Consider the following 20,402-nt stretch of genomic DNA (forward strand, 5'->3'; position numbering starts at 1 on the left):
TCGGCTACGAGTGATCGCCAAGGAAGAAGAAAGAAGAAGATAATTCTTCCTGAAAGTCATCTGTGCTAGAGTCTGTTGGCATGTCTTATGGCAATGAGTTTCACAGGTGAATTAGAATTGTATGAAGAATGCTTAGGATGTTTGTTTGCCCCAAACCTTTTTCGAACTGCTTCACTGAATAGTCCCAATGAGTGTATGGGAAACTCTGTTCTCCTGTATCATTATGCCCTCCTGTATCTGAAAGAGTGTGCCTCTGAATGCCAGTGGCTGGGGAGAGCTATTGTGCACTCATCGCTTGTGTGATTCCTGCGGGCAACGGATCAGTTGACCACTGTGAGAACAGAATATTTGACTAGATGTTGGACAACTGATCCAGCAGGGCTTGTATGGAGGGAGGATTCCCCAGGTGCTTCCAGAGAGGAGCTTAAGACTGCTAATGGATCAATGAGATATTGCCGGCAACAGGTGTTTTTGTTTTTAATCTTATCGGATTTCCCCCAGAAAGGGTAGATTTGGATTAAACGCAGGGAAAACACAGGCTGGCATTTGGGTGACAATGACTTCATTTGGATGCTGCAAAAAATTCATGAGAAACACTGACCTCACAAGCAACACCCATCTGGAAGCAGCACTCTCCCTAGAGTAGGAGTGGGGGAAATATTCAAGTGTATGCAGACTCTGAAGGTTTTGCTCTTTTGTCACTTATAGGGGCACACAGTAGGCTACCGAGGTCAACACAAAACAGCAGCCAATGAAGGTTGCCGAATACAATATGGCAGCACCGTTGCAGAAACAACCATTGACCAAGCCATTGCAGGGACAATTTGCTTCTTTCCATTAGGCTTCACAGAGACAGCATGACAGAAGATGAGTTACTTCTGTTCCACCATCCTCTGATTATTTTGTATTTACTGGAAGCATTCAAACTTTGCATTGGCCCTGAGGACGGTGGGCTGGAGGGGACATAGGGGCATCCAGATGCTACATATCTATAGGAATGGGGCTCCCAGGCGCTACCAAACTCATTTTCATTGCCACTGGGGTGGGGGTGGGGATAGCAGTTTATTTGCCACTGGAAGGACAAAGTCCTCACCTTTGCTGTAGTAGCTCTTTCTGATGGAGTCCAGGGCTTTGTTTTGCTTGTCCTCGACCTGGAAAAGTTTCACATGCTCCCCGGCCAGCTGCTGGCCAGGCTCTCTCACAACCTTAACCTGTTCAGCTTTCAGAGCAATGGCCTGTTCCAAGAGACCCAGGTTCCCCCGGGTCATCATGTCATACATCTCAGATTCATCAGTCACAGTGGATTTCTGGGAGTGGGAATCATCGTCCTTGTCATCGTCTGACCTCACCTCCACAATGACAGAATACTCAGGCTTGGGGCCGACTATCTGTCCTTCACAGTGGGTTTTGGGGGAGTCCTGAGATGTGTGAGGAGCTTCTTCACAGATCACTGCAGTCGATGTCTCCTCCTCCTCCTCTTCTTCTTCCTCCTCCTCTTCCTCCTCCTCATACTCTTCATCTTCCTCCTCCTCTTCCTCCTCCTCTTCATTGTCTTCCTCCTCCTCTTCCTCGTCTTCCTCCTCCTTTTGCAGTTTGCAAGATTCCTCATAGCTCACCTCGTCATCCCGATGTTCCAGGCACAAATCGCTGCTACGTTCACTGGTGACCTCAATGACTTCCTCCGCATCCTCCGTTTGGATGATGATCTCCTTTTCACATTCCTCCTCAACTGCCTCCTCTTCCTCCTCCTCCTCCTCTTCTTCTTCCTCCTCCTCCTCTTCCTCCGCTGCTCCTTCATGTAGCAAGTGCACATCCTCCCCAGTGTTGGAGACCTGTCCTTTGCTTTTGGACACCTGCCCCTTGGCTGCAAGACTTCCTTCCGATATTTGGCCTACAAATAAAAGAGAGTTGGCAATTATTTCTTGATGGCTCTTGTAGCTGGTCTTGAGCAGGCTGGGTGCCGTATTCTGTTGTGGCTTGGGGTTTGGGCCCTTAAGCTAGGGCTGCCATACGTCTAAAATTTCCTGGACATCGTCAGGATTCTGCCATTAGAATCAGTGACCAGTCGGAGATTGCTGAAATGTCTGGGAAAATCTGTATGTATGGCAACCCATGTCCAATCCCCCCCCACACACTTTTTGAAAAGTGGCAACCCAACTTAAGCAGGGAAGAATAGCTGGGGGACACTCCACCCAACCCCCCCCCACATAAATATTTAGCCCATTTTAAAGGTTTGATTGAAACCTTTGCCTTGCTATTACACTCCTGGTGTGGCCATATTTATTGCATTCAGCCATGGCAGGTAAACAGACAGTTTTCTTTCCTAAAACTGTTCCCTCTGATGAGATGAACATCAGTGCCTGACATTTATTTTCCCCAGGATGCCTCCAGAAGTCATCAACTAGATACTTGTGTGCTTTGTCTAATGCCTCTCTAGACTGATATTTATGTGCGGAAAACATCACACAGAAGGATGTTGTCAATGGAAACATACAGCGTTGCCTTCATTTACATGGGGGAAAGCAATGAATCTGGGCTCCCCAAGCTAAGCAATAACTTTGGTTATTGCCAATAGTCCTCTGGTTGCTGTGCCAACGAGTCTTTGGGTGAATTGGTGCCCATTGCAGTTAATGAAAAGGTTCTAGTGGCTAATGACAGAAGAGGTGCTAATGGATTGGTAACATCTTGAAAGCACATACCGCAGTATCATTACTGTAACTAGGGTCAAGCGAAAGGTATGGCTGTCTCCCCCTCCGGCCCCCAGGCACAATGTGGATAGAGCAAAATAGGCACCAAAGGTCTCGTGAATATTGGAAGTAATTAAAATTAAATAGCATGGTGTTGGATTTATTTTATTTTATTTATTGCAACTCTGTCCCACTTTGTAGAGCTCAAGGAGCTCAAGGTGGCATACAGAGTTCTCCCCCTCCTCATTTAATCCCCACAACAACCCTGCGAGGTAGGCTAGGCTGAGAGGCAGTGACTGGCCTGAGGTCAGCCAGTGAGTTTCATTGCACCCATAGCAATGTTACTACTCAGACTGTACCTTCCTCTGGTTGAGTTATTTAGAAACCTTTGAAGTTTAGAGATTCATGGCTGAATACCTGAAGCATCAAATGTTCCACATTTTAAATGTTCCTTAAAAAAGTGGAATATTGATTTTTTTAAAAAAATATTACTACTACTACTACTACTACTACTACTACTACTAAAATTTGTTATCTTTATTTCCTTTATCTTGCCCAAGGCAACCTGAAGCGACTTCTAACCAAACAATATGCGTGGATAGTGTCATTATATAGTTTAGTCACTAGGTGGCACTGGACTTAGTTACATCTTCTGGGTGGAGTCAGGAGTTTCCTGTTATATTTGTGTTGGAGAGAGCCCATAAAGTTTATGTCTAGCTTCCTTGGTTGGCATGCCCTCTGTGCCTGCCATGACAGCACCTACATGTTATTTAGAGGAGCTATCGCTCTATAGATTGTCAACGTTCCCTTTCTTATTCCTACCCATGAAATAAATCTTTGCAGTCGAGCCAATAACGAAATAAGGCACCTTCTTCTGGTGGACAGCTGCTGCAGGCCTCCTCTTGGTCTACCGCTTCTGCCTCTTCCTCCTCCAGCGTGCCCTCGGAGTCGTCCGTCACGGACTCCTCTTTCGCTTCTGCCTCTTCGCTGCCGTCGCTGTCAATGCTGTAGCCTTCATCGAGGGCTAGCTTGAGCGGGTGGGATTTCCTCTTGGATGCCAAATGTTCTGCTTCTGCACCTTGAAGTTTCCTCTTCTTTGCGAGGGGGCAACTTTGTAAACTAAAACAACAACAACAACAACAGGGGAGAGAGAGAGAGAGAGAGATTTTCAAATTTTATTGCGGCTATAAGCCCATAAAAACATAAAATATGTAATATATGACATAAAGTTACAGCAAACCATAGACCCTGGAGTCATAGGGAAACAAACCACAGCACAAATACAGTTTTAAAATTGCAACCAGGGAGCAGAAAACAAAAAAATTAGAAGTCGTGTAGTTGGCCACAGCGCCTTTTTTGAGATATGACAGAGTTTAGAAACCTTGCCACCTGCAAGGTTGTATAGGAGTCATTGTCTTTCAGGAGTAAGGCAAGGTGTGACTCAGCTGGTGCACCTGTAAGTTTCTGAGTTATTGGTCTTAGTAATTTTGCCCGAGCCTCACTATGCAGGGAACAGATAAAGATTATATGATGGAGAGATTCCGTTGACTTTTTATCAAGAGAGAGAGAGCTTTGTCACTGTAACACACTGGCTTCCCGAAAGATAACCAGCTAGACCGGCTGAAGTACATGTGTCTTAATTTGCAATGTTTAGGTAATGGCTTCATTCTCGACATGTGATGAGACTGTCACTCTCTGATTAATTGAAACAATTTGAAGGCATGAAACGAGCCATTCCCTTTGTTTCTAGCTGATGTAATGCATCTGGAGCTAAACTCCATGAGAGATGCTGGGGGAAGGAAGGAACGAGCCCTTCTTCCTGCTTCTGTGTTCCGGATCCAGCAGGATCTTCTATATGCTCTGATTGTATTCTGCTCCCCTTATCGTGCCTGGGCCACTGGAGAGTACATAGTACCTTCATCAGAGCCTTTTCACACACACCACCCAAAGTACAGTGGTGCCTCGCGCAACGAATGCCTCGCGCAACGAAAAACTCGCTAGACGAAAGGGTTTTGCGATTTTTTAGGTGACTCGCAAGACAGATTTTTCTATGGTTGTGCTTCGCAAGACGAAAATTTCAGAGCCAGTGTGGTGTAGTGGTTAAGAGTGGTAGACTCGTAATCTGGGGAACCGGGTTCGCGTCTCCACTCCTCCACATGCAGCTGCTGGGTGACCTTGGGCTAGTCACACTTCTCTGAAGTCTCTCAGCCCCACTCACCTCACAGAGTGTTTGTTGTGGGGGAGGAAGGGAAAGGAGAATGTTAGCCGCTTTGAGACTCCTTTGGGTAGTGAGAAAGCGGGATATCAAATCCAAACTCTTCTATGGGAATTAAATTTCAATGCATTCCTATGGGAAACCGTGCTTCGCAAGACGAATTTTTCGCAATACGAAACGACTCGCGGAACGAATTAATTCCGTATTGAGAGGCACCACTGTACACAAGTCAAGGAGCAACAGATAATCCTCACTCTCTGATTTGTGCCATGGTAGTCGTACAGTGGTTGTCGAACGGCTTGGCTCCCAAACAAATCAGCTCCCGAACGCCGCAAAGCTGGAAGTAAGTGTTCCGGTTTGCAAACGGTTTTTGGAAGCCGAACGTCCAACACGACTTCCGCTTGAGTACAGGAAGCTCCTGCAGTCAATCAGAAGCCGCGCCTTGGTTTTCAAATGGTTCCAGGAGTCGAACGGAGTCCCGGAAGACATTACGTTTGACAACCAAGTTACCACTGTACTCCTGATACTGTACTATAACTGAGCCAAAGTATGTGTAATTGAAATAAATGCATATCCCACACGTCATCCCTTTCATATGTTGTTTTTCTATGTCTATAAGAGTGTAAGCTCATTGGGGCAGGGACCTTGCAAAACTGTTCTTTGCAAAGCACCGTGTGGGTGCTAGTTAATAAAAAATGTTAGTCCTCCCCCCATGCTTTACATTCTTGAGTAGTACAAACTGTTTTGCACTTAAACAACCTTTCCCCTATATATAAACTAATCTCCAGTCCTTCAAGGTCTCCTGAGCTACTTTAAGCGCTGGCTTTAAGTGAGACAGGTAGCCAACCTGTCACTTGTCAGGTGACATGACAATTTCATTTCAGCTTTCTTAATTTCACACCATAGCAATTTCACTGCAGCTGTCACTGTTGTTGGAGACTTGATACCAGAATATCTGAAGAGAGGTCAATGCTAGCTCAAGACTCACCCCATAAAGTTAAAACAAAATTAAAAAAATTAAAAAAATCCTTCCAGTAGCACCTTAGAGACCAACTAAGTTTGTTCTTGGTATGAGCTTTTGTGACAGATTTTCCCATCCTTAATCAGCATGCAGTGAATTGAAAGAGGCCAGGAAGAACATAGGGAAGCTCTTCCAGATGTGACAGGTTGGAAGATTTGATGAGGATGGCAACAATGGCAGCCGTGTTGGTGATGGTGACCAAAACTCACCTCCTGTGTCTTGCGTACTTCCCCCGGATGTGTCCCGATCCGTTACATCCTGGAGTAGGGCAGCTAAGTTAGGAGGGTGACATAACCAAGAAACGAAAACAGGCGTGACTTCAAGGGGTAAAACAAGAACAACAGAGTTTTCGAAATCAAAGCGTGTAGCGTGTTTAAACAAAAGCCCACAAGTCGCATGTGCATTTGAAAACCAGAGGAGCCACTGAAATACCCCATGCAAGAAAAGATAATTTCCTTTAAACAGTTCCTCTCTTCCCTTTGAATTCCAGCAGATGAGGGCAACACAGCGGCTCTGCAGTTTGCTAAAAATTAATGAAATGACTCACCCCATTTAATTAAATGAACGGTTCATTATAGTTTTATGAGTAGGTTTAATTAAAGATTTGCATGTGTGAAAGCAAGCCTTTTAAAACCAGACAACTCTTTTGCACTCACCTCCTACTGATGGTGCTTTTATTTATTTTCAGCGCGCGCGTGCGCACACACACACACACACACACAAACTGGACTCCCTCTGCAGCTCTATGTCTTTAACTGCTGAATCCTGAAATCACTCCATTATATGTCCAAAACTACTTCTGATGTTCAGATCCGCACGACTGTTGTATTTATGATGTGGTTACAATGATTACATCAGGTTGGTTGATGCTCCCACTGTGCTTCCTCCTCTGAGGCCGATTTCTACCGCAGTTCCTCTGTGAATTTTCATAAGGTCCAACTTATATGTAGGTGATTCAGGATTTGAGAAGAATGGTTTCCTTTCCAGCCAAATGGGAATGTTCTATATGTTCCACTCCTGAGCAAATGGCGATTAAATACAGCCTTGTTGCCATAAGGAATGCTCTTCCATAATTCTTCCTCTGAGAACCTCCACAAACAACAGATTTGTCCCCCATAACAATTGGAACAGCTCACCCTTCTGCCTAGTCTTTTTGCCCTTTTGCCGATGATTGTAAAAGTCTATTTAATTTTAGTTGCCTTCCATCAGGACTGGAGATTGCAGCATAATGAGCAGCCCCAGACACACTAAAAGTAGCTGGACCCTGGGACCCTGAGCTTCTGGGTGATACCAGACTTTTAGAAGACATCTGAAGGCAGCCCTGTTTAGGGAAGCTTTTAATGTTTGATGGATTATTGTATTTTAATATTCTGTTGGAAGCCGCCCAGAGTGGTTGGGGAAACCCAGCCAGATGGGCGGGGTATAAATATTATTATTATTATTATTATTATTATTATTATTATTATTATTATTATTAGAGAACAATATCTCATTCTTCCAGTGAACCTGTTCAAGCTACCAGTGAAAAGGCATTTGCATTGTTGAACTATTGTTTTGCAGCAAACTTGGGCATGATTGTGGCTGGAGATCTCATTAAAAAAAAGATCACCACGTGACCTCCAGGTCTTGCCACTCTCTCTGCTCCCAATACACACGCAATTGTGTCTCCATAAAAAGAAACCTATTCTGTCCATCGTAGGGGAGCCTTCAAAAATGTCACTTTGCTTAGTCTTCCCCAACACCTTGGGATTCTACCCCCCTCATTCTGCTGCACGCCTAGGCCATGTTCCTCCTTGTCCTGCAAGGGCATTCACATCCATCACCCACTGGATATTTCTCCCTTACTTCTTGGAGCACTGCTAATTTCTTTCACCATGGCCTCCTCTCCTTTTGTCATGCAGACGCAGCCCGGGCTTCAATTAGTCGATTAATCGTCCAGTTAATCAGGCAATTAGAGGACAGCTGCAGTGATGGCTGTGTGCAGGCCCTCCGAGCTGCCCCTTAAATATGTCGCCAGCTTCAATTACCACCTCCACTCATGTGTTCAGCAATAAAACGTAGGCAAGTGGTACGCCTGCCGCTCTCTAACCCAGTATCTTGAGAGAGAAACAGCAGGCTCTCAGAGCGGAAACACCCTAGGAAGCTGGGTCACATAAGGTCCAATTACTCTTTGATGCAGGCAGCGTTCTAATCAAAAGGGGAACAGAAAGACAGCCTGTATCATTTGTGCTGTGCTTGCGGAGCTCTTCTCACTTGAACCTTCGCACTCGGTGTGCTTCTAATAGTGCTCGGTGGCTTTGTGAGCCTATAATTTGTACGCTCTCGAGTTCAGGTCTGTGTTAAGTTCTTCAAGGGCTGCTTCCATTTCTCCCGTGCTGCCCCTGGTGTGTGCGGGTAATGCTGTAGAGCACCGAACAATTCAGCCTCAGGTTATGAAAGGCTAATACTCAGATGAGCAGTTGGCCAAGCGAGCAGCGAGGAAGAGGCGATAGCTTTCCCTCTTAGCCAGTGTGGTGTAGTGGTTAAGAGCGGTAGACTCGTAATCTGGTGAACAGGGTTCGCGTCTCCGCTCCTCCCCATGCAGCTGCTGGGTGACCTTGGGCTGGTCACACTTCTTTGAAGTCTCTCAGCCCCATTAACCTCACAGAGTGTTTGTTGTGGGGGCTTCCCACAACAAGGGAAAGGAGAATGTTAGCCACTTTGAGACTCCTTCGGGTAGTGAAAAGCAGGATATCAAATCCAAACTCTTCTTCTTCTTCTTCTTCTTCTTCCTTGGGGCTGGCTGGGGGACAGCAGAGCTTGGCACCCTTTATCCACCATGGCCTTTTCTGGATAACCATGTGCCCCTCCTGCTTCAGAAATTAAAGCTGCTCAATGCATGATGAGCTTGAGGAGCACAGGAAGAATATAGAAACATAGGAAGCTGCCCTATACTGACTTGTCCACCTAGAATCGTAGTGTTGGAAGGCTCCATGAGTTTCCATATCAGCTCACATCACCTCAGACACGATAATTCTCAAGGGGAACAGTACACACATTTAGCTCAGAGTCATGTATAAATAATAAAATTGTTGTTGTTAATTGGGTGAAATACATGCACATGTGAATCAGCCCTGAGTTGCTGAGAAGAAAATTTCCTTACCTCACCTCCTGGCCAATGAGTTCTGTAGGTACTGTGGAGAAAGATGGAGAAGAAAAAAAGGAAAACAAAACAGAAAAAAGAAAAGTCACACAAGATGTCTCCCTTCTGGAAATTTCTACAGGTGGAGCTAGCCACCAAAAACAACACCCCCATTATATGAAACAACCTTCTACTGAATCAGACCATTGATCCATCTAGTTTAGTGTTCTTTGACCCAGGATCTCCAGATTTTGTTGGACTATAACTTTGAACACCCCTAGCCAAAGACCAGGAATGCTGGGAGTTACAATCGAAGAACATATCATAGAATCATAGAGTTGGACGAGACCACAAGGGCCATCCAGTCCAACCCCCTGCCAAGCAGGAAACACCATCAAAGCATTCCTGACACATGGCTGTCAAGCCTCCGCTTAAAGACCTCCAAAGAAGGAGACTCCACCACACTCCTTGGCAGCAAATTCCACTGTCAAACAGCTCTTACTGTCAGGAAGTTCTTCCTAATGTTTAGGTGGAATCTTCTTTCTTGTAGTTTGAATCCATTGCCCTGTGTCCGCTTCTCTGGAACAGCAGAAAACAACCTTTCTCCCACCTCTATATGACATTTTTTATATATTTATATATATTTTATATATTTGAACATGGCTATCATACCACCCCTTAACCTTCTCTTCTCCAGGCTAAACATACCCAGCTCCCTAAGCCGTTCCTCATAAGGCATTGTTTCCAGGCCTTTGACCATTTTGGTTGCCCTCCTCTGGACACGTCCCAGCTTGTCAGTATATGGAGACCCAATATTGAAGAAGTCTGATCTAAACAGTATTGTCTACCCTTAGTTCAATGTGTTTATCACCTATTAGTGGCTAGTCTAATTAAATCTGCATAATTCCCACTGACTCCATTTTATGACCAGACTTCAGGCCTGTTCAAAATTGTGTATATTGACTAGGAAATGTGTACAGTTCCATCTTTAAGGACAGATTATGTGCACATTCTCCATGAGGCCTGGCGAATGTGTACAATGGCTGGTTATTATGCACATATGCCACTCAGTTTATATTCTCCCTAATGTAGACACACACAATGAACAATTCACTGAGAAATGAGAAACCAATTTTTTCCCCTCAAGGCAATGATGTGGCACCCCCGTTTTATTTGCCAGAATTTCTTCCCTCTGCCAGGTGAAATACACGAAGGCATTTTTGCTTTCAAAGTCAGAAAATAAATAGCAATCAGGCCTCAAATTATCAAGTCATTTGTCTTCAAATTCCCACCACATCAGCCTTGTTTGCTTCTGCAACATGCACAGTCTCACTCTGGCTTTCTCAGATGTATGACTTCAAAGCCTCCGGCCGAGCACATGTGATAAAAGTGATCTGAAGCTATCAAGATTTCCATGAAGCAAAGCATGCGAGGCTGTTTTTTAAAAGAAGGGAGAGGGAAGGGAGAGGCAAAAACAGAATGTGGATCGAAAATGTTTTGAGTGTCCCTGTGAGTCACTCTCTGAAGAGATCTCCTGGGAAAAGTTGAGGAGGGTATATGTGTGCAGCGTTTAAACACATACACAGAGAGAGAAAAAGATAAAGATTGGTGGCCTCAGAAACAGAAGCATTTTGATGAACCACGCAGAGCCACAGAGCCAGGTTTAACTGCCAGAGCGCATAATTCCACAAAGTGCTCACCTCTGATTGCCTTTGATCGTGTACGTGCTCGCTTATCATCATTCTCTAAACTCATCTGGAATCAAACAACAACAGAATTAACATTTTATTTAATGAAAACAATTTGCAATCAAAGCTAATGTGCCCCTGGAAACCATGAGCTTGGATTGCACAAAGACAAGCGGAAAAGATCTAAGACATGAGCTGTCTGGGAAATTGCCTCCATTCATGGCTGATAAGCAAGAAGACCACCACTTGGGCAGAATGTCACAGCAGCAAAGCAGTGGCTAGGTTTGGCACACGAAGGTGGTGGTGGGGGGAACGTCTTTATATGGCAAGCCATGAATGTGAACAAGTCTACCATGTTCTGGTTGTCTCAACCATAGTGTCACAAACTGGGGTGGGTGGGACGAACTTGCATCCACTAGACTACGTTTTGAGATGTTTCGGCATCTGTTGCCTTCTGGAGCTTTTGCTGTATAAGCTTTGCGTCTGTTTCATTAATTAATTTCATTGTACACAGGTTGTACGTTGACAATAAAGATATTATTATTATTATTATTATTATTTTCTTGGATATGCTCTCACAGAGATGCAGATTAGGAATTAAAAAACAAACCAAACAAAATAATGTTCTGGTTATGGAGACAAGATGCAGTAACCATGTAAGTTCAGGATGCGATAGATAATGCCAACTCAAATAAAATCCACCAAGCTGTGGGGAAAATGGTTGTGTGAATGAGTCATTGCACTCCCCTTGACAGCAATTTCACTGGGTTTCTTTGAAAGAACATTTGCTTTGGGTCTTTTTGTTCAGCTATTGAAGTGTGGGCCAGTGATAGCACACTTTCACATTTTCTGCAGACCTTTAGCGAGCAGACAATTAAGGTTTCACAGAGTGAAATTTTACCGAGAGAGGCAGATCCATTCAAATATCATCTCCAATTTTGGGACATCAAACATGATGCTCAGCAAGGAACAGCACCATGAATAAATAATATTTGTAACTTCGAAGTGCTGGGAGTACATTTATTAATTAAGCATAACCATATCGCAGTGTGCAGTTCGGGAGTGGAGAGCCACATCTTCTGGGGCAGCTGACTGTTGGTTATGTGACACAGACATCACAAAATCTCAGTTATAAACTATTAGCATATTCAGTGGAAGAAGAAGAAGAAGAAGAAGAAGAGTTTGGATTTGATATCCCACTTTATCACTACCCGAAGGAGTCTCAAAGCGGCTCACATTCTCCTTTCCCTTCCTCCCCCACAACAAACACTCTGTGAGGTGAGTGGGGCTGAGAAACTTCAGAGAAGTGTGACTAGCCCAAGGTCACCCAGCAGCTGAATGTGGAGGAGCGGAGACACAAACCCAGTTCACCTGATTACGAGTCTACCGCTCTTAACCACTACACCATGCTGGCATGGTTGACATAGATCTATCTACTAGTTAAATGCAGGCCCAACTTGGAACCAAGAAGATATTTTACCATCTTTCGATTGCCACCCCCAGCCCAAAGAAAGTAATCCTGACAAATGGCTGTCAACAGAAAGCTGCAGTGAATTTACTCTCCAAATATACAGATTATTCACCAAATATTTGATATATGCCTTTGACACCCAAAGATTTAAATTCCACACTTGGTGTTTGACTTTGATATTTGATTTCAATATTATTTCTGTGAGTCAACAATAACTTCTGTGAGTTAAAGAGGGAGATTCCATCTTGAAGGATGGAAGTGAGACTTCCTGTCAGAAGGAGGGTGGGAGCAAGACTTCAACAACCAGGACAATCGACCTTTGGACTGTATTTGAGAACAGATGTGAGATGCAATTTTGCATTTGATACTTCATGCCTGCAAAATCAAAACAACCAATGAACAAATAACCAAGAAAACTCACCCAAATTTTGAAGGCTGGGGTAAAAATTTGCAGTCGAAAAGCATATCTTAATTTCAGATTTGAAGGTCAACATTTGAAAAGTTTGGAATATTTGCAAAGGTTGGTTGAATAGGTTAACATAGCTATTGGCGAGGACATTCCTGAGAACTCATATTATTATTACTCTGGTCAGATGCAGTAAGTTACCTGATAGCTCAGCTAACCCTGTCATGAAACACTCAATTGCTACGGCTGTATGATTTGTCACATCTGGGGTGTGTGTGTGTAGAACACAGGAAGTTGCCTTATATCAAGTCACACAATTGGTTCCTTTAGCTCAGTATAGTCTCCAGCTGTTTTTGGACTACAACTCCCATCATCCCTAGCTAGCAAGACCAGTGCTCAGGGATGATGGGATTGGCAGTCCAAAAACAGGTTGGAAAACACTGGTCTACACCGACTGGCAGCAGTTCTCCATCATTTCAGGCAGGAATCTACCCATGGGTGTAGCCAGGATTTTTTTTTGGGGGGGAGGCTTTATGCTGGGGGGTGGGGTGGGGCAGAACCGAGTTATCTGCAACGCAATTGGCCAGTTAGTTAAGTATTTTTATTTATTTACTTGATTTGTGGGGTGGGGCAGCAACTGCCCCCCTGCCCTCATCCAGGAATCTACCTTGAGATGCTACAGATTGAATCTGGGACCCTCTTGGCCCAGAGCAGGTACTCTACCATTGAACTATGGCCCCTTCCCATAGGAGGAATTGAAATTCCCCGAAGAAATGAAAGCCTAGAATAGATTGGGTTAGGTTGCCAAAAAAAGGCTTCAGTGCACACACCCCAGGTTCAACATTTCATGGAAAGCATTGACCAGCTATCTGTTCAGTTGTCAACTAAGCAAGAATCTCCTCCAGTGGGTTTTGCATTTACTTCCATTCTTTTAGCTTCATAACACCGTTGTTGTTGTTGTTGTTGTTGTTGTTGTTGTTGTTGTTGTTGTTGCGTGGCTATATCCCTCCCTCCCAGGTGAATAAAGACACAAGACACATGGAATCGAATTAAATGGGCGTAAAGGCCACAACTTTATTGGTTACGGATGTTGAGCGGTATTGGCTTAGGCATTGGATCCTAACCACTATATCTGACCCCCAACCCGGGTGTTGGGGGTCCGTGAAGGGTTAACCACCAAGGGCAGAACCCCTGAAGCGTATCAAGGGGAACTGCCCCCGTGATCACCGTTGGGGCGTGGTTTTGGCCCTAACCTCCCTAGGCTTCGGACGGGACCACGCCCCCGGAAACCTTTTACAGGAATACCCTTCCCATGAGGGGCAGGTGATGGCGCTACCTCCCCTTTGAACCTCCATTGATGTTATCCAATGCCTAACCGCCAAAACCAAAGTTGTGACGAATTGCTACGAGGTAGGTGAAAAAACCCTCAATGGGAAAAAGTCCTACCAGGCCCCCCAGCCAAGTGAGGCGACCAACCGGAGTCCATAGCAAGGTCAAAACCTAACCTAAAGGGTGGGTGGGCGGGAGAACCGATGCAGCTGGGAGCAGGAAGAAGAGAGGGGGAAGTATTCCCGCCACCTCTGTTTAAAGGGACTGTTAGCCCCTCCCCTTAGCTGACCGGATTGGTCAGCCATCGGGGAAAGGCATGGGGAATCTACCAACTGCACAGGGGCTGAACCTCAGCCCCTGTACGCTTGCTCGGGTCGTGATGCCCGCAACACCACCTCCTGCCGATAGGCGGAAGTGGCTTTGTTGTTGTTGTTCAGTCATGTCCGACTCTTCGTGACCCCATGGACCAGAGCACGCCAGGCACGCCTGTCTTTCACTGCCTCCCGCAGTTTGGTCAGACTCGTGTTGGTAGCTTCGAGAACACTGTCCAACCATCTTGTCCTCTGTCGTCCCCTTCTCCTTGTGACCTCCATCTTTCCCAGCATCAGGGTCTTTTCCAGGGAGTCTTCTCTTCTCATGAGGTGGCCAAAGTCTTGGAGCCTCAGCTTCAGGATCTGTCCTTCCAGTGAGCACTCAGGGCTGATTTCCTTCAGAATGGATAGGTTTGATCTTCTTGCAGTCCATGGGACTCTCAAGAGTCTCCTCCAGCACCATAATTCAAAAGCATCCATACTTCGGCGATCAGCGTTCTTTATGGTCCAGCTCTCACTTCCATACATCACTACTGGGAAAACCATGGCGTTAACTATACGGACCTTTGTCAGCAAGGTGATGTCTCTGCTTTTTAAGATGCTGTCTAGGTTTGTCACTGCTTTTCTCCCAATATCCTTAGTGTGATGGGAAGAAGCCAAAAAGGGGAAAGGGGGGTGGTGGAAGATGCCATGGAATGAAATTAAGAAGGAGGAGAGAAGGGTGGGTGGGGGGATTTGTAGGGGCCGAGGACAGCAGCTGGAACACGAACTGCATCGAACAGCACATGCTGTTTCCCCTCTCTGTGCCTTTTCTGGCAGAGTGTCTGATGCAAACAAAGCGTACTGCTTTCTCATTGGCAAAGAGTCATGAGTACATCTGAAGGCAGCCCTGTTTAGGGAAGCTTTTAATGTTTAATAGATTATTGTATTTTAACATTCTGTTGGAAGCCACCCAGAGTGGCAGGGGAAACCCAGCCAGATGGGCGGGGTATAAATAAATTATTATTATTATTATTATTATTATTATTATTATTAGCCAGTTGCCAGCCACGTGCTGTGACCTGTTGTTCTTCAATGAAGGAGGGAGGTGGAAGGAGGCTGTTCTTAAATGTGGGCACGGTGCAGAATTAAAACTGGTTTGATTTCCCCCTCCCTGGAGACTCCTGGGCACTGCAGGTCTGTCTGCAGGAAGGCCTAGCCCTAGGGAGTCTCTAACAGAGCTGCCCTCAGCAAGCTGCAACCCCCAGCACTCTTTGGACGAAGCCATGATGTTTAAACTGGTATTAAACGGGTACCAGTCTGCAGTGTGGATCTGCAGCCAGAGTTCCTCACACCCCCGCATACTCCTTTTTTCCTTGCGCAGGGATGGGTTGCTCTTCTCTCCTGAGCTGGGCAACGGAAGGTTGCTCCTCGCCAGGAGTTGCTCGGAGTTGTTTTGTTTAAAATGCTGAAGGATGACAAAGCGCCCTGAAGTCTCGTCTGTGAACCGAATATCTCAGATGGAATTTCCATGCATATTATTTCCCCTTGCAGTAATGTAGCGCTAACGTACAATGATTTATACTGTGTGATTTGCTGGAGGGGGCCACTGGAAGGGGGGGGGAGGGGAAAGAAATAAAAAAGGGGGGTAATTTATGCATCCTGTCATCCACGCTCTTGCCGCCCCATCGCCTTATGAGCCTCGTGTTTATTACAACCTTCCCAATAACCCAAGAAGACAATTACTATAATTTCTATTTTTAAAGCCTTGATTCCCTCCGGACCGATGGCTCACATTTAAAGTGTGGAGAGGAGCAGGTGTCAAAAGGACTTCATTACATTTACGAGCCTTTCAAATATGCCGTTCCTGGTGTTCTCCAGAGTTAATGCCTTCCGATGCACGCTTCACAATAGAATTAATATTTTTGATTGCTGGACGGCTGTGTGTGTTTTTTGCTGAAATGAAATCTAGCGTGGTTTTTTTTTTTCTCTCTCTCTCTCTCTCTCCCCCTCCCTCCGTCCCTTCACTTTTGTCACTTTTCCCAGGGAAATTGGCAAATGTTCTGCTGGTTTTCAAGCATGCCTTAGCAATTTGGGTTCCATGCAGATAAATTATTTTTGTTTGAAAAGAAACGGGGGGGGGAGAGGGGGGAAAGGGAAAAAAATACCACTCTGAAAACAGAAAAGGTTGCAGAAAACACAATGGGGGCTGCATGCCGGCTATGGATGCCTCTTGATGAACAACAACAGCTGCGACTTTCTTCTTTCGCTTTCCCACATCACCTTTTCCCATTTGTAATTTAGAAACGATGAAAGGAAACAACCACTAAGAAAGCACTTCTTTGCATGGACAGGCGTGGTCCCCCAACCCCCAGGCGACCCCAGAGCGGAATAATGACACAAGACAACGTGCCAGCAGCCCAACCAGCATGGGGAATGGTCAGGGGTTGTAATCCACAACATCTAAAGGGCACCATTTTGGTCACTTCTGAGCTAGGTGGACCAATGGATTGACCCATTGTAAGACATAAGGCTGCTTTCCTCCATCCCTAAGTTTGCACCCACAGTTGACGGGAAGGTGCCCATAGAATCATAGAATTGTAGAGCTGGAAGGGACCCTGAGGGCTATGCAGTCCAACCCCCTAAAATGCAGGGATCTCAACTAAAGCATCCATGAGAGATGGCCATCAAAGGTAAAGGGACCCCTGACCATCAGGTTCAGTCGTGTCCGACTCTGGGGTTGTGGTGCTCATCTCACTCTATAGGCCGAGGGAGCCGGCGTTTGTCCGCAGACAGCTTCCGGGTCATGTGGCCAGCATGACAAAGCCACTTCTGGCGAACCAGAGCAGCACACGGAAACGCCGTTTACCTTCCCGCTGGAGTGGTACCTATTTACCTACTTGCACTTTGATGTGCTTTCGAACTGCTAGGTGGGCAGGAGCTGGGACCGAGCAACGGGAGCTCACCCCGTGGCAGGGATTCGAACTGCCGACCTTCTGATCAGAAAGCCCAAACTCTGTGGTTTAACCCACAGAGCCACCTGGGTCCTGATGGCCATCCAAGCTCTGCTTAAAAACCTCCAAGGAAGGACAGACACAACTTCCTGAGGGTGTCCGTTCCACTATCATAAAGTTCTTACTATCAGGAAGTTCTTCCTGATGTTTAGTTGGAATCTCTTTTCTAGTGACATGAAGCCATTGGTTCAGGTCATAACCCCCCCCCCCCCGAGCATGAGAAAACAAGCTTGTACCATTTCCCACATGACAGCCTTTTAGATATTTGAAGATGGTTATGATATCTCCTCTTACTCTCCTCTTTTCCAGGCTAAACAAACCCAACTCCCTCAACTGTTCCTCATCAGGCATGGTAAGAACAATTTTTGATTAACACAGACACACAAACACTGGACATTTCCACTTTGCACCCCACACGCCTGAAGACCTGGCTGAAGTCAAATCACTGTGGGTTGCCATATTTTGTAGAGCAAAAAAAGAGGACGCTATGCTATTTTAAATACCCCATACTATATGTAGGATATAGAAGTTGTGATATATTGCTGAGGGGGGCAGGGGAAGGGAAGAGGAAAGCAAGTCTTCAGCCACCAGCTATGTCTATGTCTCATCCAGAAAGTATAGCCAGAGATGTTTTGACAAATTTACAAAATCCACCCAGACAGAAATTTTACCCCTGAAAAAGAGGACATATCCTGGAAAAGGAGGACACATGGCAACCCTAAATCACAACCCACTGGTGAATCTTGATTCATACTAGTTAAAGATCAGTACCCCACCTTGATATAGTGAGCATCCATGGGTAACACAGCAGGGTTGCTGATCAGCCAGGAAGCATGTTTTCTAGGCAGGCTTTTGACTCAGTAACATTATTACTGGGGTCTCTCCAATGGCCCCACCCACCTCTGTTGCACGCTGTAGTAGAATCAGTTCATACAGGTCCCCAGCATGTGGGCTATACATACATGGACACCAATCAGTCACATAACAAGAATGTTCTGCCACATCTAAAAGGGGCAGACATACAAAATGGTGTGGTGCAGGGGTTAAGAGGGGTAGACTCGTAATCTGGTGAACCGGGTTCGCGTCTCCTATCCTCCACATGCAGCTGCTGGGTGACCTTGGGCTAGTCACACTTCTTTGAAGTCTCTCAGCCCCACTCACCTCACAGAGTGTTTGTTGTGGGGGAGGAAGCGAAAGGAGAATGTTAGCCGCTTTGAGACTCCTTTGGATAGTGATAAAGCGGGATATCAAATCCAAACTCCTCCTCTTCTTCTTCTTCTTCTTCTTCTTCTTCTTCTTCTTCTTCTTCTTCTTCTTCTTCTTCTTCATATGCTGTCCCTTCTCATGTAGAGTAGATTTTTGGGGGAGATATTTACTGAAACTTTCCATAGGCACTATAGTTGGGTTTTTTTTTAAAGTAAAGGACTCCTGGACTGTTAAGTCCAGTGAAAGGTGACTCAGGCCGAGGGAGCCGGCGTTTGTCCATAGACAGCTTTCTGGGTCATGTGGCCAGCAGGACTAAACCACTTCTGGTGTAGTGGGGGTACAGTGACAGAAACCAGTATGCATGGAAACGCCGTTTACCTTCCCGCTGCAGTGGTACCTATTTATCTAGTTGCACTGGCCTGCTTTCGAACTACTAGGTCGGTAGGAGCTGGGAGAAAGCAATGGGAGCTCACCCCATCACAGGGATTCGAACTGCCAACCTTCCAGTCGGGAAGCCCAAGAGGCTTAGTGGTTTAGACCACAGCACCACCTGCGTTCCCAAGGCAGTATAGGATGTACTGGCGGGCGCACTTGTTGGAATTGGCTTGTTCTTGGACTGTTCATCCTTTATAATAGGCCAATGTGATCAGCATGGATTGTGGATGCGCTGCTAAAGAGAGCAGTTTATACAGAAAAGTCTTCATTTGGTTTTTTTTAAATATTCTATTTCTTGAGATCTTTGTTGACTCTAATAATAATAATGAGGTTATGGCATACAAAAATGGAACGCCCTCCCATCAGAGGTCAAGGGAATAAACAACTACCTGACATTCAGAAAATACCTGAAGGCAGCCCTGTTTAGGGAAGTTTTTAAACTGTGATATTTTAAATGTATTTTAATATTTGATGGAAGCCGCCCAGAGTGGCTGGGGAGACCCAGCCAGATGGGTGGGGTACAAATAAATTATTATTATTATTATTATTATTATTATTATTATTATTATTATTATTAAAATGCAATTGAAATAGGAAAAAACAACCCCACTAATTCTGTAACCCCCCACCCCACCAAAAAACAACACCCATACATCATATTACAGGAGAGCATATGTGATATTTATTGGGGTATCCTATCTACATAACAGGAGAGCAAATTTCCTGCATGCTTCAACCGAAGTGCTACCTTGGAAGCCTTTATTCCCTATGTTTAGGGAAGTTTTAAATGACTGATGTTTTAATGTATTTTTGATCTTTTGTTGGAAGCTGCCCAGAGTGGCTGGGGAAACCCAGCCAGATGGGTGGGGTAGAAATAAATGATGATGATGATGATGATGATGTATCGGCCACCAAATGGTAGGGAAAGATTTCCTACTTCAGGGAGTAGCTAGTGGGCTGCTTTCAAGAAGTTATTGAACTTCAGCTTCCCTGCTCCCAGGTCAGCCTACCCAATGGTCAGGGATGATGGAAGTTGTAGAGGGAGAAAGAAGTCTGACTCTTGGTTGTGTAGAGCCCAGGGGAGCAAATCGGAGACCAGTGGAAGCAGGAAGACTACTAGCTTTAAAATGCATGCCTTTGCAAAAAGCACTGCCTGTGTTTTGCTCTGTAGCTGGTACATCGAGTAGCAGAGCTCCAATCTACACATTCCTTAGACATCTCCGAATTCTCCCCCTCCTCCAATTTTTCCTTTAGGGCCCTCCCAGCTGCTCTGTTTAAGTTCTCCCGACATCCCACCCATCCCAAGTCTCATTCGCAGCTGAATTAACTAGGAGTTTGCTGTTTCAACTTATGCCCTTCCTTCCCCCTTCCCCCCTGCATCTCTTACAGTTCCGTAGACTAAGCACCAAACATGGCATCCCCAGTTTTACATCTTTGGAGAATTTCTCTTGACATTTCTTTTTGTGTTTGTGCGTGTGTGTGTGTGTGCGCGCGCACCAGAGATTGCTGTTCTCGACTC

General features: G+C 45.4%; 1 protein-coding gene across 7 annotated transcripts in view; it reads right to left on the bottom strand.

The window, feature by feature from the left end:
* Positions 1-20,402, bottom strand: part of MYT1 (myelin transcription factor 1) — a 161,889-nt gene that overhangs the window by 71,165 nt on the left and 70,322 nt on the right. For all 7 annotated transcript variants that reach the window (XM_033153745.1, XM_033153743.1, XM_033153744.1 and 4 more), the window contains exons 3-7: positions 10,745-10,799; positions 9,066-9,096; positions 6,133-6,195; positions 3,556-3,806; positions 1,094-1,891 (exon numbers count right to left, since the gene is read on the bottom strand). In XM_033153745.1, coding sequence (XP_033009636.1) covers positions 1,094-1,891; positions 3,556-3,806; positions 6,133-6,195; positions 9,066-9,096; positions 10,745-10,799 — 1,198 coding nt within the window. The remainder of the gene's footprint in view (positions 1-1,093; positions 1,892-3,555; positions 3,807-6,132; positions 6,196-9,065; positions 9,097-10,744; positions 10,800-20,402) is intronic.

Source organism: Lacerta agilis, chromosome 6 (assembly GCF_009819535.1).
Source record: "Lacerta agilis isolate rLacAgi1 chromosome 6, rLacAgi1.pri, whole genome shotgun sequence".
In the NCBI taxonomy this organism is placed as follows: Eukaryota; Metazoa; Chordata; class Lepidosauria; order Squamata; family Lacertidae; genus Lacerta; species Lacerta agilis.